General features: G+C 53.7%; 1 protein-coding gene across 2 annotated transcripts in view; it reads right to left on the bottom strand.

The window, feature by feature from the left end:
- Window positions 1-27,593, bottom strand: part of LOC116958228 (ephexin-1-like) — a 51,694-nt gene that overhangs the window by 13,318 nt on the left and 10,783 nt on the right. For both annotated transcript variants that reach the window (XM_076056073.1, XM_076056072.1), the window contains exons 6-10: window positions 27,238-27,330; window positions 25,972-26,129; window positions 25,053-25,289; window positions 15,549-15,628; window positions 8,664-8,768 (exon numbers count right to left, since the gene is read on the bottom strand). In XM_076056073.1, the coding sequence (XP_075912188.1) occupies window positions 8,664-8,768; window positions 15,549-15,628; window positions 25,053-25,289; window positions 25,972-26,129; window positions 27,238-27,330 (673 nt within the window). The remainder of the gene's footprint in view (window positions 1-8,663; window positions 8,769-15,548; window positions 15,629-25,052; window positions 25,290-25,971; window positions 26,130-27,237; window positions 27,331-27,593) is intronic.

The following is a 27,593-nucleotide window of genomic DNA, read 5'->3' as shown; positions in this document are numbered from 1 at the left end:
TGTATCAGTGAGTGGTGAGTGTAACAGTGAGTGATGAGTGGTGAGTGTATCAGTGAGTGGTGAGTGGTGAGTGTATCAGTGAGTGATGGGGTGTAGTAGTGTATCAGTGAGTGTAGTAGTGTATCAGTGAGTGATGAGTGGTGAGTGTATCAGTGAGTGGTGAGTGTAACAGTGAGTGACGAGTGGTGAGTGTATCAGTGAGTGTAGTAGTGTATCAGTGAGTGATGAGTGGTGAGTTTAACAGTGAGTGATGAGTGGTGAGTGTATCAGTGAGTGGTGAGTAGTGTATCAGTGAGTGGTGAGTGATCAGTGGTGAGTAGTGTATCAGTGAGTGATGAGTGGTGAGTGTATCAGTGAGTGGTGAGTGTATCAGTGAGTGATGAGTGTATCAGTGAGTGGTGAGTAGTGTATCAGTGAGTGGTGAGTGATGAGTGGTGAGTAGTGTATCAGTGAGTGATGAGTGGTGAGTGTATCAGTGAGTGGTGAGTGTATCAGTGAGTGATGAGTGGTGAGTGTATCAGTGAGTGGTGAGTGGTGAGTGTATCAGTGAGTGGTGAGTGGATCAGTGAGTGGTGAGTGGTGAGTGTATCAGTGAGTGGTGAGTGTATCAGTGAGTGGTGAGTGTATCAGTGAGTGATGAGTGGTGAGTGTATCAGTGAGTGGTGAGTGGTGAGTGTATCAGTGAGTGATGAGTGGTGAGTAGTGTATCAGTGAGTGGTGAGTAGTGTATCAGTGAGTGATGAGTGGTGAGTGTATCAGTGAGTGATGAGTGGTGAGTGTATCAGTGAGTGATGAGTGGTGAGTGTATCAGTGAGTGGTGAGTAGTGTATCAGTGAGTGGTGAGTGTATAGGTGAGTGGTGAGTGTATCGGTGAGTGGTGTATCAGTGAGTGGTGAGTAGTGTATCAGTGAGTGGTGAGTGTATCAGTGAGTGGTGAGTGTATCGGTGAGTGGTGAGTGTATCAGTGAGTGGTGAGTAGTGTATCAGTGAGTGGTGAGTGTATCAGTGAGTGGTGAGTGGTGAGTGTAACAGTGAGTGGTGAGTGTATCAGTGAGTGGTGAGTGTATCAGTGAGTGGTGAGTGTATCAGTGAGTGATGAGTGGTGAGTGTATCAGTGAGTGGTGAGTGTATCAGTGAGTGGTGAGTGGTGAGTGTATCAGTGAGTGATGAGTGGTGAGTGTATCAGTGAGTGGTGAGTGGTGAGTGTATCAGTGAGTGATGAGTGGTGAGTAGTGTATCAGTGAGTGGTGAGTAGTGTATCAGTGAGTGATGAGTGGTGAGTGTATCAGTGAGTGATGCGTGGTGAGTGTATCAGTGAGTGATGAGTGGTGAGTGTATCAGTGAGTGGTGAGTAGTGTATCAGTGAGTGGTGAGTAGTGTATCAGTGAGTGGTGAGTGTATCAGTGAGTGGTGAGTGGTGAGTGTAACAGTGAGTGGTGAGTGTATCAGTGAGTGGTGAGTGTATCAGTGAGTGGTGAGTGTATCAGTGAGTGATGAGTGGTGAGTGTATCAGTGAGTGGTGAGTGTATCAGTGAGTGGTGAGTGGTGAGTGTATCAGTGAGTGATGAGTGGTGAGTAGTGTATCAGTGAGTGGTGAGTAGTGTATCAGTGAGTGATGAGTGGTGAGTGTATCAGTGAGTGATGAGTGGTGAGTGTATCAGTGAGTGATGAGTGGTGAGTGTATCAGTGAGTGGTGAGTAGTGTATCAGTGAGTGGTGAGTGGTGAGTGTATCAGTGAGTGGTGAGTGGTGAGTGTAACAGTGAGTGATGAGTGGTGAGTAGTGTATCAGTGAGTGATGAGTGGTGAGTAGTGTATCAGTGAGTGATGAGTGGTGAGTGTATCAGTGAGTGGTGAGTGTATCAGTGAGTGACGAGTGGTGAGTGTATCAGTGAGTGATGAGTGGTGAGTAGTGTATCAGTGAGTGGTGAATAGTGTATCAGTGAGTGATGAGTGGTGAGTGTATCAGTGAGTGATGAGTGGTGAGTGTATCAGTGAGTGGTGAGTGTATCAGTGAGTGGTGAGTGGTGAGTGTATCAGTGAGTGGTGAGTGTATCGGTGAGTGGTGAGTGTATCAGTGAGTGGTGAGTGTATCGGTGAGTGGTGAGTGTATCAGTGAGTGGTGAGTGTATCAGTGAGTGGTGAGTAGTGTATCAGTGAGTGGTGAGTGTAGTAGTGTATCAGTGAGTGGTGAGTGTATCAGTGAGTGGTGAGTAGTGTATCAGTGAGTGGTGAGTGTATCAGTGAGTGGTGAGTGGTGAGTGTAACAGTGAGTGGTGAGTGTATCAGTGAGTGGTGAGTGTATCAGTGAGTGGTGAGTGTATCAGTGAGTGATGAGTGGTGAGTGTATCAGTGAGTGGTGAGTGTATCAGTGAGTGGTGAGTGGTGAGTGTATCAGTGAGTGATGAGTGGTGAGTAGTGTATCAGTGAGTGGTGAGTAGTGTATCAGTGAGTGATGAGTGGTGAGTGTATCAGTGAGTGATGAGTGGTGAGTGTATCAGTGAGTGATGAGTGGTGAGTGTATCAGTGAGTGGTGAGTAGTGTATCAGTGAGTGGTGAGTGGTGAGTGTATCAGTGAGTGGTGAGTGGTGAGTGTAACAGTGAGTGATGAGTAGTGTATCAGTGAGTGATGAGTGGTGAGTAGTGTATCAGTGAGTGATGAGTGGTGAGTGTATCAGTGAGTGGTGAGTGTATCAGTGAGTGACGAGTGGTGAGTGTATCAGTGAGTGATGAGTGGTGAGTAGTGTATCAGTGAGTGGTGAGTAGTGTATCAGTGAGTGATGAGTGGTGAGTGTATCAGTGAGTGATGAGTGGTGAGTGTATCAGTGAGTGGTGAGTGTATCAGTGAGTGGTGAGTGGTGAGTGTATCAGTGAGTGGTGAGTGTATCGGTGAGTGGTGAGTGTATCAGTGAGTGGTGAGTGTATCGGTGAGTGGTGAGTGTATCAGTGAGTGGTGAGTGTATCAGTGAGTGGTGAGTAGTGTATCAGTGAGTGGTGAGTGTAGTAGTGTATCAGTGAGTGGTGAGTGTATCAGTGAGTGGTGAGTAGTGTATCAGTGAGTGGTGAGTGTATCAGTGAGTGGTGAGTGATGAGTGGTGAGTAGTGTATCAGTAGGTGATGAGTGGTGAGTAGTGTATCAGTGAGTGGTGAGTGTATCAGTGAGTGGTGAGTGTATCAGTGAGTGGTGAGTGTATCAGTGAGTGATGAGTGGTGAGTGTATCAGTGAGTGGTGAGTGTATCAGTGAGTGGTGAGTGGTGAGTGTATCAGTGAGTGATGAGTGGTGAGTAGTGTATCAGTGAGTGGTGAGTAGTGTATCAGTGAGTGATGAGTGGTGAGTGTATCAGTGAGTGATGAGTGGTGAGTGTATCAGTGAGTGATGAGTGGTGAGTGTATCAGTGAGTGGTGAGTAGTGTATCAGTGAGTGGTGAGTGTAACAGTGAGTGATGAGTAGTGTATCAGTGAGTGATGAGTGGTGAGTAGTGTATCAGTGAGTGATGAGTGGTGAGTGTATCAGTGAGTGGTGAGTGTATCAGTGAGTGACGAGTGGTGAGTGTATCAGTGAGTGATGAGTGGTGAGTAGTGTATCAGTGAGTGGTGAGTAGTGTATCAGTGAGTGATGAGTGGTGAGTGTATCAGTGAGTGATGAGTGGTGAGTGTATCAGTGAGTGGTGAGTGTATCAGTGAGTGGTGAGTGTATCAGTGAGTGGTGAGTGTATCGGTGAGTGGTGAGTGTATCAGTGAGTGGTGAGTGTATCGGTGAGTGGTGAGTGTATCAGTGAGTGGTGAGTGTATCAGTGAGTGGTGAGTAGTGTATCAGTGAGTGGTGAGTGTAGTAGTGTATCAGTGAGTGGTGAGTGTATCAGTGAGTGGTGAGTAGTGTATCAGTGAGTGGTGAGTGTATCAGTGAGTGGTGAGTGATGAGTGGTGAGTAGTGTATCAGTAGGTGATGAGTGGTGAGTAGTGTATCAGTGAGTGGTGAGTGTATCGGTGAGTGGTGAGTGTATCAGTGAGTGGTGAGTGTATCAGTGAGTGGTGAGTAGTGTATCAGTGAGTGGTGAGTGTAGTAGTGTATCAGTGAGTGGTGAGTGTATCAGTGAGTGGTGAGTAGTGTATCAGTGAGTGGTGAGTGTATCAGTGAGTGATGAGTGGTGAGTGTATCAGTGAGTGGTGAGTAGTGTATCAGGGAGTGGTGAGTGGTGAGTGTATCAGTGAGTGGTGAGTGTATCAGTGGGTGGTGAGTGTATCAGTGAGTGACGAGTGGTGAGTGTATCAGTGAGTGGTGAGTGTATCAGTGAGTGGTGAGTAGTGTATCAGTGAGTGGTGAGTGTAGTAGTGAGTGGTGAGTGTATCAGTGAGTGGTGAGTGTATCAGTGAGTGGTGAGTGTATCAGTGAGTGGTGAGTGTATCAGTGAGTGATGAGTGGTGTAACAGTGAGTGGTGAGTGTATCAGTGAGTGGTGAGTAGTGTATCAGTGAGTGGTGAGTGTAGTAGTGTATCAGTGAGTGGTGAGTGTATCAGTGAGTGGTGAGTAGTGTATCAGTGAGTGGTGAGTGTATCAGTGAGTGGTGAGTGATGAGTGGTGAGTAGTGTATCAGTAGGTGATGAGTGGTGAGTAGTGTATCAGTGAGTGATGAGTGGTGTAACAGTGAGTGGTGAGTGTATCAGTGAGTGGTGAGTGTATCAGTGAGTGGTGAGTAGTGTATCAGTGAGTGGTGAGTAGTGTATCAGTGAGTGGTGAGTAGTGTATCAGTGAGTGGTGAGTAGTGTATCAGTGAGTGGTGAGTAGTGTATCAGTGAGTGGTGAGTAGTGTATCAGTGAGTGGTGAGTAGTGTATCAGTGAGTGGTGAGTGTATCAGTGAGTGATGAGTGGTGAGTGTATCAGCGAGTGGTGAGTGTATCAGTGAGTGGTGAGTGTATCAGTGAGTGATGAGTGGTGAGTGTATCAGTGAGTGATGAGTGGTGAGTGTATCAGTGAGTGGTGAGTGTATCAGTGAGTGGTGAGTGTATCAGTGAGTGACGAGTGGTGAGTGTAGTAGTGAGTGGTGAGTGTAGTAGTGAGTGGTGAGTGTATCAGTGAGTGGTGAGTGTATCAGTGAGTGGTGAGTAGTGTATCAGTGAGTGTAGTAGTGTATCAGTGAGTGATGGGGTGTAGTAGTGTATCAGTGAGTGATGAGTGGTGAGTGTATCAGTGAGTGATGAGTGGTGAGTGTATCAGTGAGTGATGAGTGGTGAGTGTATCAGTGAGTGGTGAGTGTATCAGTGAGTGGTGAGTGTATCAGTGAGTGATGAGTGGTGAGTGTATCAGTGAGTGATGAGTGGTGAGTGTATCAGTGAGTGGTGAGTGGTGTAACAGTGAGTGGTGAGTGTAGTAGTGAGTGGTGAGTGTATCAGTGAGTGGTGAGTAGTGTATCAGTGAGTGTAGTAGTGTATCAGTGAGTGGTGAGTAGTGTATCAGTGAGTGATGAGTGGTGAGTAGTGTATCAGTGAGTGATGAGTGGTGAGTGTATCAGTGAGTGGTGAGTGTATCAGTGAGTGATGAGTGGTGAGTGTATCAGTGAGTGGTGAGTGGTGTATCAGTGAGTGGTGAGTGTATCAGTGAGTGGTGAGTGTATCAGTGAGTGGTGAGTGTATCAGTGAGTGTAACAGTGAGTGGTGAGTAGTGTATCAGTGAGTGATGAGTGGTGAGTGTATCAGTGAGTGGTGAGTGTATCAGTGAGTGATGAGTGGTGAGTGTATCAGTGAGTGGTGAGTGGTGTATCAGTGAGTGGTGAGTGTATCAGTGAGTGGTGAGTGTATCAGTGAGTGGTGAGTGTATCAGTGAGTGTAACAGTGAGTGGTGAGTAGTGTATCAGTGAGTGATGAGTGGTGAGTGTATCAGTGAGTGGTGAGTAGTGTATCAGTGAGTGGTGAGTAGTGTATCAGTGAGTGGTGAGTAGTGTATCAGTGAGTGGTGAGTAGTGTATCAGTGAGTGGTGAGTAGTGTATCAGTGAGTGGTGAGTAGTGTATCAGTGAGTGGTGAGTGTATCAGTGAGTGATGAGTGGTGAGTGTATCAGCGAGTGGTGAGTGTATCAGTGAGTGGTGAGTGTATCAGTGAGTGATGAGTGGTGAGTGTATCAGTGAGTGATGAGTGGTGAGTGTATCAGTGAGTGGTGAGTGTATCAGTGAGTGGTGAGTGTATCAGTGAGTGACGAGTGGTGAGTGTAGTAGTGAGTGGTGAGTGTAGTAGTGAGTGGTGAGTGTATCAGTGAGTGGTGAGTGTATCAGTGAGTGGTGAGTAGTGTATCAGTGAGTGTAGTAGTGTATCAGTGAGTGATGGGGTGTAGTAGTGTATCAGTGAGTGATGAGTGGTGAGTGTATCAGTGAGTGATGAGTGGTGAGTGTATCAGTGAGTGATGAGTGGTGAGTGTATCAGTGAGTGGTGAGTGTATCAGTGAGTGGTGAGTGTATCAGTGAGTGATGAGTGGTGAGTGTATCAGTGAGTGATGAGTGGTGAGTGTATCAGTGAGTGGTGAGTGGTGTAACAGTGAGTGGTGAGTGTAGTAGTGAGTGGTGAGTGTATCAGTGAGTGGTGAGTAGTGTATCAGTGAGTGTAGTAGTGTATCAGTGAGTGGTGAGTAGTGTATCAGTGAGTGATGAGTGGTGAGTAGTGTATCAGTGAGTGATGAGTGGTGAGTGTATCAGTGAGTGGTGAGTGTATCAGTGAGTGATGAGTGGTGAGTGTATCAGTGAGTGGTGAGTGGTGTATCAGTGAGTGGTGAGTGTATCAGTGAGTGGTGAGTGTATCAGTGAGTGGTGAGTGTATCAGTGAGTGTAACAGTGAGTGGTGAGTAGTGTATCAGTGAGTGATGAGTGGTGAGTGTATCAGTGAGTGGTGAGTGTATCAGTGAGTGATGAGTGGTGAGTGTATCAGTGAGTGGTGAGTGGTGTATCAGTGAGTGGTGAGTGTATCAGTGAGTGGTGAGTGTATCAGTGAGTGGTGAGTGTATCAGTGAGTGTAACAGTGAGTGGTGAGTAGTGTATCAGTGAGTGATGAGTGGTGAGTGTATCAGTGAGTGGTGAGTAGTGTATCAGTGAGTGGTGAGTAGTGTATCAGTGAGTGGTGAGTAGTGTATCAGTGAGTGGTGAGTAGTGTATCAGTGAGTGGTGAGTAGTGTATCAGTGAGTGGTGAGTAGTGTATCAGTGAGTGGTGAGTGTATCAGTGAGTGATGAGTGGTGAGTGTATCAGCGAGTGGTGAGTGTATCAGTGAGTGGTGAGTGTATCAGTGAGTGATGAGTGGTGAGTGTATCAGTGAGTGATGAGTGGTGAGTGTATCAGTGAGTGGTGAGTGTATCAGTGAGTGGTGAGTGTATCAGTGAGTGACGAGTGGTGAGTGTAGTAGTGAGTGGTGAGTGTAGTAGTGAGTGGTGAGTGTATCAGTGAGTGGTGAGTGTATCAGTGAGTGGTGAGTAGTGTATCAGTGAGTGTAGTAGTGTATCAGTGAGTGATGGGGTGTAGTAGTGTATCAGTGAGTGATGAGTGGTGAGTGTATCAGTGAGTGATGAGTGGTGAGTGTATCAGTGAGTGATGAGTGGTGAGTGTATCAGTGAGTGGTGAGTGTATCAGTGAGTGGTGAGTGTATCAGTGAGTGATGAGTGGTGAGTGTATCAGTGAGTGATGAGTGGTGAGTGTATCAGTGAGTGGTGAGTGGTGTAACAGTGAGTGGTGAGTGTAGTAGTGAGTGGTGAGTGTATCAGTGAGTGGTGAGTAGTGTATCAGTGAGTGTAGTAGTGTATCAGTGAGTGGTGAGTAGTGTATCAGTGAGTGATGAGTGGTGAGTAGTGTATCAGTGAGTGATGAGTGGTGAGTGTATCAGTGAGTGGTGAGTGTATCAGTGAGTGATGAGTGGTGAGTGTATCAGTGAGTGGTGAGTGGTGTATCAGTGAGTGGTGAGTGTATCAGTGAGTGGTGAGTGTATCAGTGAGTGGTGAGTGTATCAGTGAGTGTAACAGTGAGTGGTGAGTAGTGTATCAGTGAGTGATGAGTGGTGAGTGTATCAGTGAGTGGTGAGTGTATCAGTGAGTGATGAGTGGTGAGTGTATCAGTGAGTGGTGAGTGGTGTATCAGTGAGTGGTGAGTGTATCAGTGAGTGGTGAGTGTATCAGTGAGTGGTGAGTGTATCAGTGAGTGTAACAGTGAGTGGTGAGTAGTGTATCAGTGAGTGATGAGTGGTGAGTGTATCAGTGAGTGGTGAGTGTATCAGTGAGTGATGAGTGGTGAGTGTATCAGTGAGTGGTGAGTGGTGTATCAGTGAGTGGTGAGTGTATCAGTGAGTGGTGAGTGTATCAGTGAGTGGTGAGTGTATCAGTGAGTGTAACAGTGAGTGGTGAGTAGTGTATCAGTGAGTGGTGAGTGGTGAGTAGTGTATCAGTGAGTGATGAGTGGTGTAACAGTGAGTGGTGAGTGTAGTAGTGAGTGGTGAGTGTATCAGTGAGTGATGAGTGGTGAGTGTATCAGTGAGTGATGAGTGGTGAGTGTATCAGTGAGTGGTGAGTAGTGTATCAGTGAGTGGTGAGTGGTGTATCAGTGAGTGGTGAGTGTATCAGTGAGTGGTGAGTGGTGACTGTAACAGTGAGTGACGAGTGGTGAGTAGTGTATCAGTGAGTGGTGAGTGTATCATCACCGTCGGGGGTTTTGCGCGTCACGTTCACCACGTCCGCCTGCTCCAGTGCCAGCTCGTCCGCCTGCTGCGCTGTGTACGCGTGGACACACTGTACCTGCGGACAGTCTGCGACACACACAGCACACACACACAGCACACACATAGCACACACAGCACACACTCAGCACACACACAGCACACACACTGTACCTGCGGACAGTCTGCGACACACACAGCACACACACAGCACACTCAGCACACAGCACACACACTGTACCTGCGGACAGTCTGCGACACACACAGCACACACACACAGCACACACACAGCACACACACACAGCACACACACACAGCACACACACAGCACACACACACAGCACACACATAGCACACACACTGTACCTGCGGACAGTCTGCGACACACACAGCACACACACACAGCACACACACACACAGCACACACACTGTACCTGCGGACAGTCTGCGACACACACAGCACACACACACACAGCACACACACACAGCACACACATAGCACACACACTGTACCTGCGGACAGTCTGCGACACACACAGCACACACATAGCACACACAGCACACACACACTCAGCACACACACAGCACACACACTGTACCTGCGGACAGTCTGCGACACACACAGCACACACACACACAGCACACACACACAGCACACACACACAGCACACACACACACAGCACACACACTGTACCTGCGGACAGTCTGCGACACACATAGCACACACTCAGCACACACACACAGCACACACACACAGCACACACTCAGCACACAGCACACACACTGTACCTGCGGACAGTCTGCGACACAGCACACAGCACACACACTGTACCTGCGGACAGTCTGCGACACACACACAGCACACACACACAGCACACACACAGACAGCACACTCAGCACACACACAGCACACACACACAGCACACTCAGCACACACACAGCACACACACAGCACACACACACAGCACACACACAGCATACACAACACAGCACACACACACTCAGCACACACACAGCACACACACAGCACACACACAGCACACACACACACAGCACACACAGCACACACACTGTACCTGCGGACAGTCTGCGACACACACAGCACACACATAGCACACACAGCACACACACACTCAGCACACACACAGCACACACACTGTACCTGCGGACAGTCTGCGACACACACACAGCACACACACTCAGCACACACATAGCACACACACTGTACCTGCGGACAGTCTGCGACACACACAGCACACACATAGCACACACACTGTACCTGCGGACAGTCTGCGACACACACAGCACACACACACACAGCACACACACACAGCACACACACACACAGCACACACACTGTACCTGCGGACAGTCTGCGACACACATAGCACACACTCAGCACACACACACAGCACACACACACAGCACACACTCAGCACACAGCACACACACTGTACCTGCGGACAGTCTGCGACACAGCACACAGCACACACACTGTACCTGCGGACAGTCTGCGACACACACACAGCACACACACACAGCACACACACAGACAGCACACTCAGCACACACACAGCACACACACACAGCACACTCAGCACACACACAGCACACACACAGCACACACACACAGCACACACACAGCATACACAACACAGCACACACACACTCAGCACACACACAGCACACACACAGCACACACACAGCACACACACAGCACACACACACACAGCACACACACAGCACACACAGCACACACACTGTACCTGCGGACAGTCTGCGACACACACAGCACACACATAGCACACACAGCACACACACACTCAGCACACACACAGCACACACACTGTACCTGCGGACAGTCTGCGACACACACACACAGCACACACATAGCACACACACACACAGCACACTCAGCACACACAACACACACACACAGCACACACACAGCACACACACACACACACAGCACACACACACATAGCACACACACAGCACACACACACACAACACACAGCACACACTCAGCACACAGCACACACACTGTACCTGCGGACAGTCTGCGACACACACACAGCACACACATAGCACACACACACAGCACACACAGCACACACACAGCACACACTCAGCACACACACACACAGCACACACACACATAGCACACTCGGCACACACTCAGCACACACACACTGTACCTGCGGACAGTCTGCGACACACACACAGCACACACACACACAGCACACACATAGCACACACACACAGCACACACATAGCACACACTCAGCACACACACACACACATAGCACACACACACACAGCACACTCAGCACACACAACACAGCACACACACTATACCTGCGGACAGTCTGCGACACACACACAGCACACACACACAGCACACACACACACAGCACACACACACACAGCACACACACTGTACCTGCGGACAGTCTGCGACACACACACACAGCACACACACACACAGCACACACATAGCACACACAGCACACATACACTCAGCACACAGCACACACACAGCACACACATAGCACACACAGCACACATACACTCAGCACACAGCACACACAACACACACACACAGCACACACACACACAGCACACACACAGCACACACACACAGCACACACACACAGCACACACACTGTACCTGCGGACAGTCTGCGACACACACACACAGCACACACACACACAGCACACACATAGCACACACAGCACACATACACTCAGCACACAGCACACACAACACACACACACAGCACACACACACACAGCACACACACAGCACACACACACAGCACACACACACACAGCACACACAGCACACACACACACAGCACACACACACAGCACACACTCAGCACACACACAGCACACACACACAGCACACACATAGCACACACACACACAGCACACATACACTCAGCACACACAACACACACACACAGCACACACACACAGCACACACACACAGCACACACACACAGCACACACAGCACACACACAGCACACACTCAGCACACACACAGCACACACACAGAGCACACACAGCACACACAGCACACACACTGTACCTGTGGACAGTCTGCGACACACACACACAGCACACACACACACAGCACACACATAGCACACACACACAGCACACATACACTCAGCACACAGCACACACAACACACACACAGCACACACACACAGCACACACATAGCACACACACACACAGCACACTCAGCACACAGCACACACACACAGCACACACACACAGCACACACACTGTACCTGCGGACAGTCTGCGACACCCACAGCACACACATAGCACACACACACAGCACACACATAGCACACACACACACAGCACACTCAGCACACAGCACAAACAACACACACACACACAGCACACACACAGCACACACACTGTACCTGCGGACAGTCTGCGACACACACACAGCACACTCAGCACACACACACACAGCACACACACACACAGCACACACACACAGCACACACACTCAGCACACACACACACAGCACACACAGCACACACACACACAGCACACACATCACACACAGCACACTCAGAACACACACAGCACACACACAGCACACACACAGACAGAACACACACAGCACACACACACAGCACACACACAGACACCACACTCAGCACACACACACACAGCACACATACAGCACACAGTACACACTCAGCACACACACAGCACACACACAGCACACACACAGCACACATACAGCACACACACAGCACACATACAGCACACATACAGCACACACACAGCACACATACAGCACACACACAGCACACATACAGCACACATACAGCACACACACAGCACACACACAGCACACATACGGCACACACACAGCACACATACAGCACACATACAGCACACAGCACACACTCAGCACACACTCAGCACACACACAGCACACACTCAGCACACACACAGACAGCACACACACAGCACACACACAGCACACACACACACAGCACACACACAGCACACACACAGCACACACACTCAGCACACACACACACAGCACACACTCAGCACACACACAGCACACACACACACAGCACACAGCACACACACAGCACACACTCAGCACACACACACACAGCACACACTCAGCACACACACACACAGCACACACACAGTACACACTCAGCACACACACACAGCACACACAGCACACACTCAGCACACACACACACACAGCACACACACAGCACGCAGCACACACACACAGCACACACACAGCACACACACTGTACACTCACAGCACACACAGCACACACACACACAGCACACTCAGCACACACACAGCACACACACACACACAGCACACACAGCACACACACAGCACACACACAGCAGACACTCAGTACACACACAGCACACACACAGCACACACACAGCACACACACAGTACACACACAGCACACACACAGTACACACACAGCACACTCAGCACACACACAGCACACACTCAGTACACACACAGCACACACACAGCACACAGACAGCACACACAGCACACACACAGCACACAGCACACACTCAGCACACACACAGACAGCACACACACAGCACACACACACACACAGCACACACTCAGCACACACACAGCACACAGCACACACACAGCACACACTCAGCACACACACAGCACACACACAGCACACACTCAGCACACACACAGACAGCACACACACAGCACACACACAGCACACACACACACACACAGCACACACACAGCACACACACTGTACACACTCAGCACACACACACAGCACACACACATCACACACACAGCACACACACACACAGCACACACACACACACAGCACACACACACTCAGCACACACTCAGCACAAACACAGACGGCTCACTCAGCACACACACAGACAGCACACAGACAGCATACAACACACACAGCACACACTCAGCACACACTCAGCACACACTCAGCACACACACACAGCACACACACACACAGCACACACACTGTACCTGCGGACAGTCTGCGACACACACAGCACACACACTGTACCTGCGGACAGTCTGCGACACACACACAGCACACACACAGCACACACACACAGCACACACACAGCACACACACACAGCACACACACAGCACACACTCACACAGCACACACAGCACACACACACAGCACACACACAGCACACACACACAGCACACACACAGCACACACACAGCACACACACACAGCACACACACAGCACACACACAGAGCACACACACACACACAGCACACACACACTCAGCACACACATAGCACACACACACAGCACACACACACACAGCACACACACACAGCACACACACAGCACACACACTGTACCTGCGGACAGTCTGCGACACACACACAGCACACACACTGTACCTGCGGACAGTCTGCGACACACACAGCACACACACTGTACCTGCGGACAGTCTGCGACACACACACAGCACACACATAGCACACACATAGCACACACACAGAGCACACACAGCACACACACACAGCACACACACACACAGCACACACACAGCACACACACACAGCACACACACTGTACCTGCGGACAGTGTGCGACACACACACAGCACACACACACAGCACACACACACAGCACACACACACACAGCACACACACAGCACACACACACTCAGCACACACACAGCACACACACAGCACACACACAGCACACACACACTCAGCACACACACAGCACACACACACAACACACACTCAGCACACACACAGACAGCTCACTCAGCACACACACAGACAGCACACAGACAGCACACAACACACACACAGCACACACTCAGCACACACTCAGCACACACACTCAGCACACACTCAGCACACACACAGCACAAACTCCCCCCCCCTCTCCCCCACCCTCACCCCCACCCTCACCCCCCACACTCCCCCCACTCTCACCCTCACCCCCACCCTCACCCCCACCCTCACCCCCACCCTCACCCCCCACTTCCCCGCCCACTTCCCCCCCACTCTCCCCCCCACTCCCCCCCACTCCCCCCCACTCTCACCCCCACTCCCCCCCACTCTCCACCCCCACTCCCCCCCACACTCCCCCCCACTCCCCCCCACTCTCACCCCCACTCCCCCCCACTCTTCCCCCCACTCTCACCCCACTCCCCCCCACTCCCCCCCACTCTCACCCCCACTCCCCCCACTCTCACCCCCACTCCCCCCCACTCTCACCCCCTCTCCCCCCCACTCCCCCCCCCCCACTCCACTCCCCCCCCCCCACTCCCCCCCACTCTCACCCCCACTCCCCCCCCCACTCCCCCCCACTCTCACCCCCACTCCCCCCCCCACTCCCCCCCACTCTCACCCCCATTCCCCCCCCCACTCCCCCCCACTCTCACCCCCACTCCCCCCCACTCCCCCCCCCACTCCCCCCCACTCCCCCCCCCCACTCCCCCCCACTCTCACCCCCACTCCCCCCCCCACTCCCCCCCACTCTCACCCCCACTCCCCCCCACTCTCACCCCCACTCCCCCCCCCACTCCCCCCCACTCTCACCCCCACTCTCACCCCCACTCTCACCCCCACTCCCCCCCACTCCCCCCCCCACTCCCCCCCACTCCCCCCCCCCACTCCCCCCCACTCTCACCCCCACTCCCCCCCCCACTCCCCCCCACTCTCACCCCCACTCCCCCCCCCACTCCCCCCACTCTCACCCCCACTCCCCCCCCCACTCTCCCCCCCACTCTCCCCCCCACTCCCCCCCCACTCCCCCCCACTCCCCCCACTACCCCCCACTACCCCCCACTCTCACCCCAGTCTTCGTAGATTTGTTCCCCGTCGTCCGTGTGCTTGGGGGGAGAGATGGCGTCGATCCAGCGCTGCATGTCGCTGCTACTCACGGGGGGGGGGGCAAGGGAGGGGGGGCAGGGGGGCAAGGGGGGGGCAAGGGAGGGGGGGCAGGGGGGGCAAGGGGGGGGGGTTTAACAACACGAGGGGTCAAGTTGGCGTGGTGAGCCAAGTAGAGACTCCAGAGTGCAGCGTTGAGTCGCGGTGTGGTGCTGGTGGTGTGGTGCTAGTGGTGTGGTGGTGGTGGTGTGGTGTTAGTGGTGTGGTGTTAGTGGTGTGGTGTTAGTGGTGTGGTGGTGGTGGTGTGGTGTTAGTGGTGTGGTGTTAGTGGTGTGGTGTAGCGGTGTGGTGTTAGTGATGTGGTGTGGTGTTAGTGGTGTGGTGTGGTGCTAGTGGTGTGGTGTTAGTGGTGTGGTGTTAGTGGTGTGGTGTTAGTGGTGTGGTGTTAGTGGTGTGGTGTTAGTGGTGTGGTGTTAGTGGTGTGGTGTTAGTGGTGTGGTGTTAGTGGTGTGGTGTAGCGGTGTGGTGTTAGTGGTGTGGTGTGGTGTTAGTGGTGTGGTGTGGTGCTAGTGGTGTGGTGTTAGTGGTGTGGTGTTAGTGGTGTGGTGTTAGTGGTGTGGTGGTGGTGGTGTGGTGTTAGTGGTGTGGTGTTAGTGGTGTGGTGTTAGTGGTGTGGTGCTGGTGGTGTGGTGTTAGTGGTGTGGTGTTAGTGGTGTGGTGTTAGTGGTGTGGTGTTAGTGGTGTGGTGTTAGTGGTGTGGTGTTAGTGGTGTGGTGTTAGTGGTGTGGTGCTGGTGGTGTGGTGTTAGTGGTGTGGTGTTAGTGGTGTGGTGTTAGTGGTGTGGTGTTAGTGGTGTGGTGCTAGTGGTGTGGTGCTGGTGGTGTGGTGTTAGTGGTGTGGTGTTAGTGGTGTGGTGCTGGTGGTGTGGTGTTGGTGGTGTGGTGTTAGTGGTGTGGTGCTGGTGGCGTGGTGTTAGTGGTGTGGTGTTAGTGGTGTGGTGCTGGTGGTGTGGTGTGGTGTTAGTGGTGTGGTGTTAGTGGTGTGGTGTTAGTGGTGTGGTGCTGGTGGTGTGGTGTTAGTGGTGTGGTGTTAGTGGTGTGGTGTTAGTGGTGTGGTGTTAGTGGTGTGGTGCTAGTGGTGTGGTGCTGGTGGTGTGGTGTTAGTGGTGTGGTGTTAGTGGTGTGGTGCTGGTGGTGTGGTGTTGGTGGTGTGGTGTTAGTGGTGTGGTGCTGGTGGCGTGGTGTTAGTGGTGTGGTGTTAGTGGTGTGGTGCTGGTGGTGTGGTGTGGTGTTAGTGGTGTGGTGTTAGTGGTGTGGTGTTAGTGGTGTGGTGTTAGTGGTGTGGTGCTGGTGGTGTGGTGTTAGTGGTGTGGTGTTAGTGGTGTGGTGTTAGTGGTGTGGTGTTAGTGGTGTGGTGTTAGTGGTGTGGTGCTGGTGGTGTGGTGTTAGTGGTGTGGTGTTAGTGGTGTGGTGTTAGTGGTGTGGTGTTAGTGGTGTGGTGCTAGTGGTGTGGTGCTGGTGGTGTGGTGTTAGTGGTGTGGTGTTAGTGGTGTGGTGCTGGTGGTGTGGTGTTGGTGGTGTGGTGTTAGTGGTGTGGTGCTGGTGGCGTGGTGTTAGTGGTGTGGTGTTAGTGGTGTGGTGCTGGTGGTGTGGTGTTAGTGGTGTGGTGTTAGTGGTGTGGTGTTAGTGGTGTGGTGTTAGTGGTGTGGTGTAGCGGTGTGGTGTTAGTGGTGTGGTGCTGGTGGTGTGGTGCTGGTGGTGTGGTGTTAGTGGTGTGGTGTTAGTGGTGTGGTGTTAGTGGTGTGGTGTTAGTGGTGTGGTGTTAGTGGTGTGGTGTTAGTGGTGTGGTGTTAGTGGTGTGGTGTTAGTGGTGTGGTGTTAGTGGTGTGGTGTTAGTGGTGTGGTGTTAGTGGTGTAGCGGTGTGGTGTTAGTGGTGTGGTGCTGGTGGTGTGGTGCTGGTGGTGTGGTGTTAGTGGTGTGGTGTTAGTGGTGTGGTGTTAGTGGTGTGGTGTTAGTGGTGTGGTGTTAGTGGTGTGGTGTTAGTGGTGTGGTGTTAGTGGTGTGGTGTTAGTGGTGTGGTGTTAGTGGTGTGGTGTAGCGGTGTGGTGTTAGTGGTGTGGTGCTGGTGGTGTGGTGCTGGTGGTGTGGTGTTAGTGGTGTGGTGTTAGTGGTGTGGTGTTAGTGGTGTGGTGTTAGTGGTGTGGTGTTAGTGGTGTGGTGTTAGTGGTGTGGTGTTAGTGGTGTGGTGTTAGTGGTGTGGTGTTAGTGGTGTGGTGTTAGTGGTGTGGTGTTAGTGGTGTGGTGTTAGTGGTGTGGTGCTGGTGGTGTGGTGTTAGTGGTGTGGTGTTAGTGGTGTGGTGTTAGTGGTGTGGTGTTAGTGGTGTGGTGTTAGTGGTGTGGTGTTAGTGGTGTGGTGTTAGTGGTGTGGTGTTAGTGGTGTTAGTGGTGTGGTGTTAGTGGTGTGGTGTTAGTGGTGTGGTGTGGTGTTAGTGGTGTGGTGTTAGTGGTGTGGTGTGGTGTTAGTGGTGTGGTGTTAGTGGTGTGGTGTTAGTGGTGTGGTGTTAGTGGTGTGGTGTTAGTGGTGTGGTGTTAGTGGTGTGGTGCTGGTGGTGTGGTGTTAGTGGTGTGGTGTTAGTGGTGTGGTGTTAGTGGTGTGGTGTTAGTGGTGTGGTGTTAGTGGTGTGGTGTTAGTGGTGTGGTGTGGTGTTAGTGGTGTGGTGTTAGTGGTGTGGTGTTAGTGGTGTGGTGTTAGTGGTGTGGTGTTAGTGGTGTGGTGTGGTGTTAGTGGTGTGGTGCTAGTGGTGTGGTGTTAGTGGTGTGGTGTTAGTGGTGTGGTGTTAGTGGTGTGGTGCTAGCGGTGTGGTGCTGGTGGTGTGGTGTTAGTGGTGTGGTGTTAGTGGTGTGGTGCTGGTGGTGTGGTGTTGGTGGTGTGGTGTTAGTGGTGTGGTGCTGGTGGCGTGGTGTTAGTGGTGTGGTGTTAGTGGTGTGGTGCTGGTGGTGTGGTGTTAGTGGTGTGGTGTTAGTGGTGTGGTGTTAGTGGTGTGGTGCTGGTGGTGTGGTGCTAGTGGTGTGGTGTTAGTGGTGTGGTGTTAGTGGTGTGGTGTTAGTGGTGTGGTGTTAGTGGTGTGGTGTAGCGGTGTGGTGTTAGTGGTGTGGTGCTGGTGGTGTGGTGCTGGTGGTGTGGTGTTAGTGGTGTGGTGTTAGTGGTGTGGTGTTAGTGGTGTGGTGTTAGTGGTGTGGTGTTAGTGGTGTGGTGTTAGTGGTGTGGTGTTAGTGGTGTGGTGTTAGTGGTGTGGTGTTAGTGGTGTGGTGTGGTGTTAGTGGTGTGGTGTTAGTGGTGTGGTGTGGTGTTAGTGGTGTGGTGTGGTGTTAGTGGTGTGGTGTTAGTGGTGTGGTGTTAGTGGTGTGGTGTTAGTGGTGTGGTGTTAGTGGTGTGGTGTTAGTGGTGTGGTGCTGGTGGTGTGGTGTTAGTGGCGTGGTGTTAGTGGTGTGGTGTTAGTGGTGTGGTGTTAGTGGTGTGGTGTTAGTGGTGTGGTGTGGTGTTAGTGGTGTGGTGTTAGTGGTGTGGTGTTAGTGGTGTGGTGTTAGTGGTGTGGTGTTAGTGGTGTGGTGTTAGTGGTGTGGTGTGGTGTTAGTGGTGTGGTGCTAGTGGTGTGGTGTTAGTGGTGTGGTGTTAGTGGTGTGGTGTTAGTGGTGTGGTGCTAGCGGTGTGGTGCTGGTGGTGTGGTGTTAGTGGTGTGGTGTTAGTGGTGTGGTGCTGGTGGTGTGGTGTTGGTGGTGTGGTGTTAGTGGTGTGGTGCTGGTGGCGTGGTGTTAGTGGTGTGGTGTTAGTGGTGTGGTGCTGGTGGTGTGGTGTTAGTGGTGTGGTGTTAGTGGTGTGGTGTTAGTGGTGTGGTGCTGGTGGTGTGGTGTTAGTGGTGTGGTGTTAGTGGTGTGGTGTTAGTGGTGTGGTGTTAGTGGTGTGGTGCTGGTGGTGTGGTGTTAGTGGTGTGGTGTTAGTGGTCTGGTGTTAGTGGTGTGGTGTTAGTGGTGTGGTGTTAGTGGTGTGGTGTAGCGGTGTGGTGTTAGTGGTGTGGTGCTGGTGGTGTGGTGCTGGTGGTGTGGTGTTAGTGGTGTGGTGTTAGTGGTGTGGTGTTAGTGGTGTGGTGTTAGTGGTGTGGTGTTAGTGGTGTGGTGTTAGTGGTGTGGTGTTAGTGGTGTGGTGTTAGTGGTGTGGTGTTAGTGGTGTGGTGTTAGTGGTGTGGTGTTAGTGGTGTGGTGTTAGTGGTGTGGTGTTAGTGGTGTGGTGTGGTGTTAGTGGTGTGGTGTTAGTGGTGTGGTGTGGTGTTAGTGGTGTGGTGTTAGTGGTGTGGTGTTAGTGGTGTGGTGTTAGTGGTGTGGTGTTAGTGGTGTGGTGTTAGTGGTGTGGTGCTGGTGGTGTGGTGTTAGTGGTGTGGTGTTAGTGGTGTGGTGTTAGTGGTGTGGTGTTAGAGGTGTGGTGTTAGTGGTGTGGTGTTAGTGGTGTGGTGTGGTGTTAGTGGTGTGGTGTTAGTGGTGTGGTGTTAGTGGTGTGGTGTTAGTGGTGTGGTGTTAGTGGTGTGGTGTTAGTGGTGTGGTGTGGTGTTAGTGGTGTGGTGCTAGTGGTGTGGTGTTAGTGGTGTGGTGTTAGTGGTGTGGTGTTAGTGGTGTGGTGCTAGCGGTGTGGTGCTGGTGGTGTGGTGTTAGTGGTGTGGTGTTAGTGGTGTGGTGCTGGTGGTGTGGTGTTGGTGGTGTGGTGTTAGTGGTGTGGTGCTGGTGGCGTGGTGTTAGTGGTGTGGTGTTAGTGGTGTGGTGCTGGTGGTGTGGTGTTAGTGGTGTGGTGTTAGTGGTGTGGTGTTAGTGGTGTGGTGCTGGTGGTGTGGTGTTAGTGGTGTGGTGTTAGTGGTGTGGTGTTAGTGGTGTGGTGCTGGTGGTGTGGTGTTAGTGGTGTGGTGTTAGTGGTCTGGTGTTAGTGGTGTGGTGTTAGTGGTGTGGTGTTAGTGGTGTGGTGTAGCGGTGTGGTGTAGCGGTGTGGTGCAGCGGTGTGGTGCTGGCGGTGTGGTGTTAGTGGTGTGGTGTTAGTGGTGTGGTGTTAGTGGTGTGGTGTTAGTGGTGTGGTGCTAGCGGTGTGGTGTTAGTGGTGTGGTGTAGCGGTGTGGTGTAGCGGTGTGGTGTTAGTGGTGTGGTGTTAGTGGTGTGGTGTTAGTGGTGTGGTGTTAGTGGTCTGGTGTTAGTGGTGTGGTGTTAGTGGTGTGGTGTTAGTGGTGTGGTGTTAGTGGTCTGGTGTTAGTGGTGTGGTGTTAGTGGTGTGGTGCTGGTGGTGTGGTGTTAGTGGTGTGGTGTTAGTGGTCTGGTGTTAGTGGTGTGGTGTTAGTGGTGTGGTGTTAGTGGTGTGGTGTAGCGGTGTGGTGTAGCGGTGTGGTGCAGCGGTGTGGTGCTGGCGGTGTGGTGTTAGTGGTGTGGTGTTAGTGGTGTGGTGCTGGTGGTGTGGTGTTAGTGGTGTGGTGTTAGTGGTGTGGTGCTAGTGGTGTGGTGCTGGTGGTGTGGTGTTAGTGGTGTGGTGTGGTGTTAGTGGTGTGGTGTGGTGTTAGTGGTGTGGTGCTGGTGGTGTGGTGTTAGTGGTGTGGTGCTAGTGGTGTGGTGCTGGTGGTGTGGTGTTAGTGGTGTGGTGCTAGTGGTGTGGTGCTGGTGGTGTGGTGTTAGTGGTGTGGTGTGGTGTTAGTGGTGTGGTGTGGTGTTAGTGGGTGGTGCTGGTGGTGTGGTGTTAGTGGTGTGGTGCTAGTGGTGTGGTGCTGGTGGTGTGATGTTAGTGGTGTGGTGTGGTGTTAGTGGTGTGGTGCTAGTGGTGTGGTGCTGGTGGTGTGGTGTTAGTGGTGTGGTGTTAGTGGTGTGGTGTTAGTGGTGTGGTGTTAGTGGTGTGGTGTTAGTGGTGTGGTGTTAGTGGTGTGGTGCTGGTGGTGTGGTGTTAGTGGTGTGGTGTGGTGTTAGTGGTGTGGTGTTAGTGGTGTGGTGTTAGTGGTGTGGTGTTAGTGGTGTGGTGTTAGTGGTGTGGTGTGGTGTTAGTGGTGTGGTGCTAGTGGTGTGGTGTTAGTGGTGTGGTGTTAGTGGTGTGGTGGTAGTGGTGTGGTGCTAGCGGTGTGGTGCTGGTGGTGTGGTGTTAGTGGTGTGGTGTTAGTGGTGTGGTGCTGGTGGTGTGGTGTTGGTGGTGTGGTGTTAGTGGGGTGGTGCTGGTGGCGTGGTGTTAGTGGTGTGGTGTTAGTGGTGTGGTGCTGGTGGTGTGGTGTTAGTGGTGTGGTGTTAGTGGTGTGGTGTTAGTGGTGTGGTGCTGGTGGTGTGGTGTTAGTGGTGTGGTGTTAGTGGTGTGGTGTTAGTGGTGTGGTGCTGGTGGTGTGGTGTTAGTGGTGTGGTGTTAGTGGTCTGGTGTTAGTGGTGTGGTGTTAGTGGTGTGGTGTTAGTGGTGTGGTGTAGCGGTGTGGTGTAGCGGTGTGGTGCAGCGGTGTGGTGCTGGCGGTGTGGTGTTAGTGGTGTGGTGTTAGTGGTGTGGTGTTAGTGGTGTGGTGTTAGTGGTGTGGTGCTAGCGGTGTGGTGTTAGTGGTGTGGTGTAGCGGTGTGGTGTAGCGGTGTGGTGTTAGTGGTGTGGTGTTAGTGGTGTGGTGTTAGTGGTGTGGTGTTAGTGGTCTGGTGTTAGTGGTGTGGTGTTAGTGGTGTGGTGTTAGTGGTGTGGTGTTAGTGGTCTGGTGTTAGTGGTGTGGTGTTAGTGGGGTGGTGCTGGTGGTGTGGTGTTAGTGGTGTGGTGTTAGTGGTCTGGTGTTAGTGGTGTGGTGTTAGTGGTGTGGTGTTAGTGGTGTGGTGTAGCGGTGTGGTGTAGCGGTGTGGTGCAGCGGTGTGGTGCTGGCGGTGTGGTGTTAGTGGTGTGGTGTTAGTGGTGTGGTGTTAGTGGTGTGGTGTTAGTGGTGTGGTGTTAGTGGTGTGGTGTAGCGGTGTGGTGTAGCGGTGTGGTGTTAGTGGTGTGGTGTTAGTGGTGTGGTGTTAGTGGTGTGGTGTTAGTGGTGTGGTGTTAGTGGTGTGGTGTGGTGTTAGTGGTGTGGTGCTAGTGGTGTGGTGTTAGTGGTGTGGTGTTAGTGGTGTGGTGTTAGTGGTGTGGTGCTAGCGGTGTGGTGCTGGTGGTGTGGTGTTAGTGGTGTGGTGTTAGTGGTGTGGTGCTGGTGGTGTGGTGTTGGTGGTGTGGTGTTAGTGGTGTGGTGCTGGTGGCGTGGTGTTAGTGGTGTGGTGTTAGTGGTGTGGTGCTGGTGGTGTGGTGTTAGTGGTGTGGTGTTAGTGGTGTGGTGTTAGTGGTGTGGTGCTGGTGGTGTGGTGTTAGTGGTGTGGTGTTAGTGGTGTGGTGTTAGTGGTGTGGTGTTAGTGGTGTGGTGCTGGTGGTGTGGTGTTAGTGGTGTGGTGTTAGTGGTCTGGTGTTAGTGGTGTGGTGTTAGTGGTGTGGTGTTAGTGGTGTGGTGTAGCGGTGTGGTGTAGCGGTGTGGTGCAGCGGTGTGGTGCTGGCGGTGTGGTGTTAGTGGTGTGGTGTTAGTGGTGTGGTGTTAGTGGTGTGGTGTTAGTGGTGTGGTGCTAGCGGTGTGGTGTTAGTGGTGTGGTGTAGCGGTGTGGTGTAGCGGTGTGGTGTTAGTGGTGTGGTGTTAGTGGTGTGGTGTTAGTGGTGTGGTGTTAGTGGTCTGGTGTTAGTGGTGTGGTGTTAGTGGTGTGGTGTTAGTGGTGTGGTGTTAGTGGTCTGGTGTTAGTGGTGTGGTGTTAGTGGTGTGGTGCTGGTGGTGTGGTGTTAGTGGTGTGGTGTTAGTGGTCTGGTGTTAGTGGTGTGGTGTTAGTGGTGTGGTGTTAGTGGTGTGGTGTAGCGGTGTGGTGTAGCGGTGTGGTGCAGCGGTGTGGTGCTGGCGGTGTGGTGTTAGTGGTGTGGTGTTAGTGGTGTGGTGTTAGTGGTGTGGTGTTAGTGGTGTGGTGTTAGTGGTGTGGTGTAGCGGTGTGGTGTAGCGGTGTGGTGTTAGTGGTGTGGTGTTAGTGGTGTGGTGTTAGTGGTGTGGTGTTAGTGGTCTGGTGTTAGTGGTGTGGTGTTAGTGGTGTGGTGTTAGTGGTGTGGTGTAGCGGTGTGGTGTAGCGGTGTGGTGCAGCGGTGTGGTGCTGGCGGTGTGGTGTTAGTGGTGTGGTGTTAGTGGTGTGGTGTTAGTGGTGTGGTGTTAGTGGTGTGGTGCTAGCGGTGTGGTGTTAGTGGTCTGGTGTAGCGGTGTGGTGTAGCGGTGTGGTGTTAGTGGTGTGGTGTAGCGGTGTGGTGTTAGTGGTGTGGTGCTAGTGGTGTGGTGCTAGTGGTGTGGTGTTAGTGGTGTGGTGTTAGTGGTGTGGTGTAGCGGTGTGGTGTTAGTGGTGTGGTGTAGCGGTGTGGTGTAGTGGTGTGGTGCTGGCGGTGTGGTGTAGCGGTGTGATGCAGCGGTGTGGTATAGCGGTGTGGTGCTGGCGGTGCTAGCGGTCAAGGTCACGGTCAAGGTCACGGTCCGCTCGGGGGGCAACTACGGGGGTGACCATCGCCACCACACGCAAACTCCAAATCTACAGCAGCAGCAGAAGCAGCAGGCGTCGTCAGGGTCGGGATGGAACCCACGACCTCCTGTATACCAGGCGAGGTAGTTAACATCTCATAGCCACCGTGATGATGATGAGAGAGAGAGAGAGACGCAGACTCCAAATCTACAGCAGCAGCAGCAGGCGTTGTCAGGGTCGGGATCGAACCCACGACCTCCTGCACACCGAGCGAGGTAGTCAACATCTCCTAGCTACACGCAAACTCCAAATATACAGCAGCAGAAGCAGGCGTCGTCAGGGTCGGGATCGAACCCACGACCTCCTGCACACCAGGCGAGGTAGTTAACATCTCCTAGCCACCGTGATGATGATGAGAGAGAGACGTAGACTCCAAATATACAGCAGCAGCAGGCGTCGTCAGGGTCGGGATCGAACCCACGACTTCCTGTATACCGGGCGAGGTAGTTAACATCTCTTAGCTACACGCAAACTCCAAATATACAGCAGCAGCAGAAGCAGGCGTCGTCAGGGTCGGGATCGAACCCACGACCTCCTGCACACCGGGCGAGGTAGTCAACATCTCATAGCCACCGTGATGATGATGATGATGACGAGAGAGACACAAACTCCAAATCTACAGCAGCAGCAGCAGGCGTCGTCAGGGTCGGGATTGAACCCACGACCTCCTGCACACCGGGCGAGGTAGTCAACATCTCCCTGCCACCGTGATGATGATGATGAGAGAGAGAAACGCAAACTCCAAATCTACAGCAGCAGAAGCAGGCGTCGTCAGGGTCGGGATGGAACCCACGACCTCCTGCACACCGGGCGAGGCAGTCAACATCTCCCTGCCACCGTGGCGCCCCCACGCGGTCCCGGTGAGCCGTCGTCGGCGGGGGTTGCTCACGGCGACGGCGCCCGCAGGCGGTGCTCCGTGTGCCGCCGCTCGTGGTTCTCCAACAGCACCAGGAGGAAGTCGTTGTCACCGGAGGAGGACGCCGCCGACGACGGCGGCGGCGGCGGCGGCGTCGAAGCTCCCGCGGCGGTCGGGGCGGCGGCGCCGGGGGCGGACGCGGGGGCCGGCCCCGGCGTCGCCTGTGCCATGGCGCGGTGAGCGTACTCCAGCACCTGCAGGCGGCCAGCACTGGCCGCCGGGTGGGGAGGGGGGTGGTGGTGGCACGGAGACGCCACGGTGAGGTCACGGAGACGCCACGGTGAGGTCACGGTGAGGTCATGGTGAGGTCATGGTGAGGTCATGGACACACCACGGTGAGGTCACGGTGAGGCCACGGTGAGGCCACGGTGAGGTCACGTTGAGGCCACGGTGAGGTCACAGTGAGACCACGGTGAGGTCACGGTGAGGTCATGGGGAGGTCATGGTGAGGTCATGGACACACCACGGTGAGGCCACGGTGAGGTCATGGTGAGGCCACGGTGAGGTCACGTTGAGGCCACGGTGAGGCCACGGTGAGGTCACGGTGAGGCCACGGTGAGGTCACGGTGAGGTCACGGTGAGGTCACGGTGAGGCCACGGTGAGGCCATGGTGAGACCATGGTGAGGTCACGGTGAGGTCATGGTGAGGTCATGGTGAGTTCACGGTGAGGCCACCGTGAGGTCACGGTGAGGTCACGGTGAGGGCACGGTGAGGTCACGGTGAGACCACGGTGAGGTCACGGTGAGGCCACGGTGAGGCCACGGTGAGGTCACGGTGAGGTCACGGTGAGGTCACAGCGACGCAGAGACGCCGCAGGGAGACAGGGATATTGGGACGGTGGGGATGAAAGTGAGGAGGGAGGGAGGGAGGGAAGGAGGTGGGGGGGGTCACCTCTTCTTGGCGAGGAGGAGGAGGTCATTGAAGATGACGAGGTGGAGGGGGCGGTGCCCGGCACGTAGCCGCGACCCGCCCAGCACCCTGTGGGTGGTCACCTCCAGCAGCTCCCCCTTCTTGACGAGGCGGCGCGACTGGGAGATCAGACCCACGGCCTGCAGCGGGCACGGCGCACCACACCGCACCACACCGCATCACATCACACCGCATCACACCGCATCACATCACACTGTATCGTATCTCATCACACCGCACCACACCACACCACATCACACCACATCACACCGCATCACACCGCATCACATCACACCGTATCGTATCTCATCACACCGCATCACATCACACCACATCACACCGCATCACACCGCATCACATCACACCGTATCGTATCTCATCACATCGCACCGCACTACATCACACCGCACCACAACACACCGCATCACATCACACCGCACCACACCGCATCACATCGCACCACATCACATCGCACTGCATCACACCGCACCACAACACACCGCAACGCTGCTCAGACAAACCACAAACCGCCACCGCCCCAGCTCACTCAAACCGCTCACCACACCACGGCTCACCACACCACGGCTCAGCCGGACCTCTCACCACACCACGGCTCACCACACTCCATCTCAGCCAGACCACTCACCACACCACGGCTCAGCCAGACCTCTCATCACACCACGGCTCGGCCAGACCTCTCATCACACCACGGCTCAGCCGGACCTCTCACCACACCACGGCTCAGCCGGACCTCTCACCACACCACGGCTCACCACACTCCATCTCAGCCAGACCACTCACAACACCCCGTCTCAGCCAGACCGCTCACCACACCACGGCTCACCACACCACGGCTCACCGCACCCCGTCTCAGCCAGACCGCTCACCACACCACGGCTCACCACACCACGGCTCACCACACCCCGTCTCAGCCAGACCGCTCACCACACCACGGCTCACCACACCACGTCTGCAGCCGGACCGCTCACCACACCCCGGCTCACCGCACCCCGTCTCAGCCAGACCGCTCACCACACCACGGCTCACCACACCACGTCTCACCACACCACGGCTCACCACACCACGTCTCACCACACCACGGCTCACCACACCACGTCTCAGCCTGACCGCCCGCGTGTAAAACCGCGGCTGCCGTTTTGCCGACATTTCCCCTTTTACTCGCCGTGCTACCGGCGGCCGAAGGCGGTTGCGGTTGCGGTTGCGGTTGCCCCTGCGGGCGTGTGGCACCTTGATCTTGTGGAAGTCGATGACCTTGGCGATGGCGATCAGCTCCTCCACCTGCTTCATTTTACGCACGCCCTCATTGCACTCGTGCACGATCTGCGGAGGCAAAGGTGCACCGGGTAGCCTTAACGCTCCGGCAGGGGCAAGTGCTTGTTGGGCAGTGGCAGCCGGTCGGGGTGGTCGGGGACCATCCGCAGGCCCACGAAGGCAAAGGTACCCCGGGTAGCGCCTTAGCGCCATCCGGGCAAGTGCTTGCTGGGGAGTGGGAGCGGCAGCAGCAGCGGCGGCAGCGTCGACGGAGAGATTGGGTGATCAGAGCCACCACACGCACAAAGATAAAGGTACCCCAGGTAGCACCT

Source organism: Petromyzon marinus, chromosome 74 (genome assembly GCF_048934315.1).
Source record: "Petromyzon marinus isolate PM22_M1 ecotype Great Lakes invasive population chromosome 74, UKy_Petmar_22M1.pri1.0, whole genome shotgun sequence".
Classification (NCBI taxonomy): Eukaryota; Metazoa; Chordata; class Hyperoartia; order Petromyzontiformes; family Petromyzontidae; genus Petromyzon; species Petromyzon marinus.
This window is presented reverse-complemented; position numbering and strand designations above follow the sequence as displayed.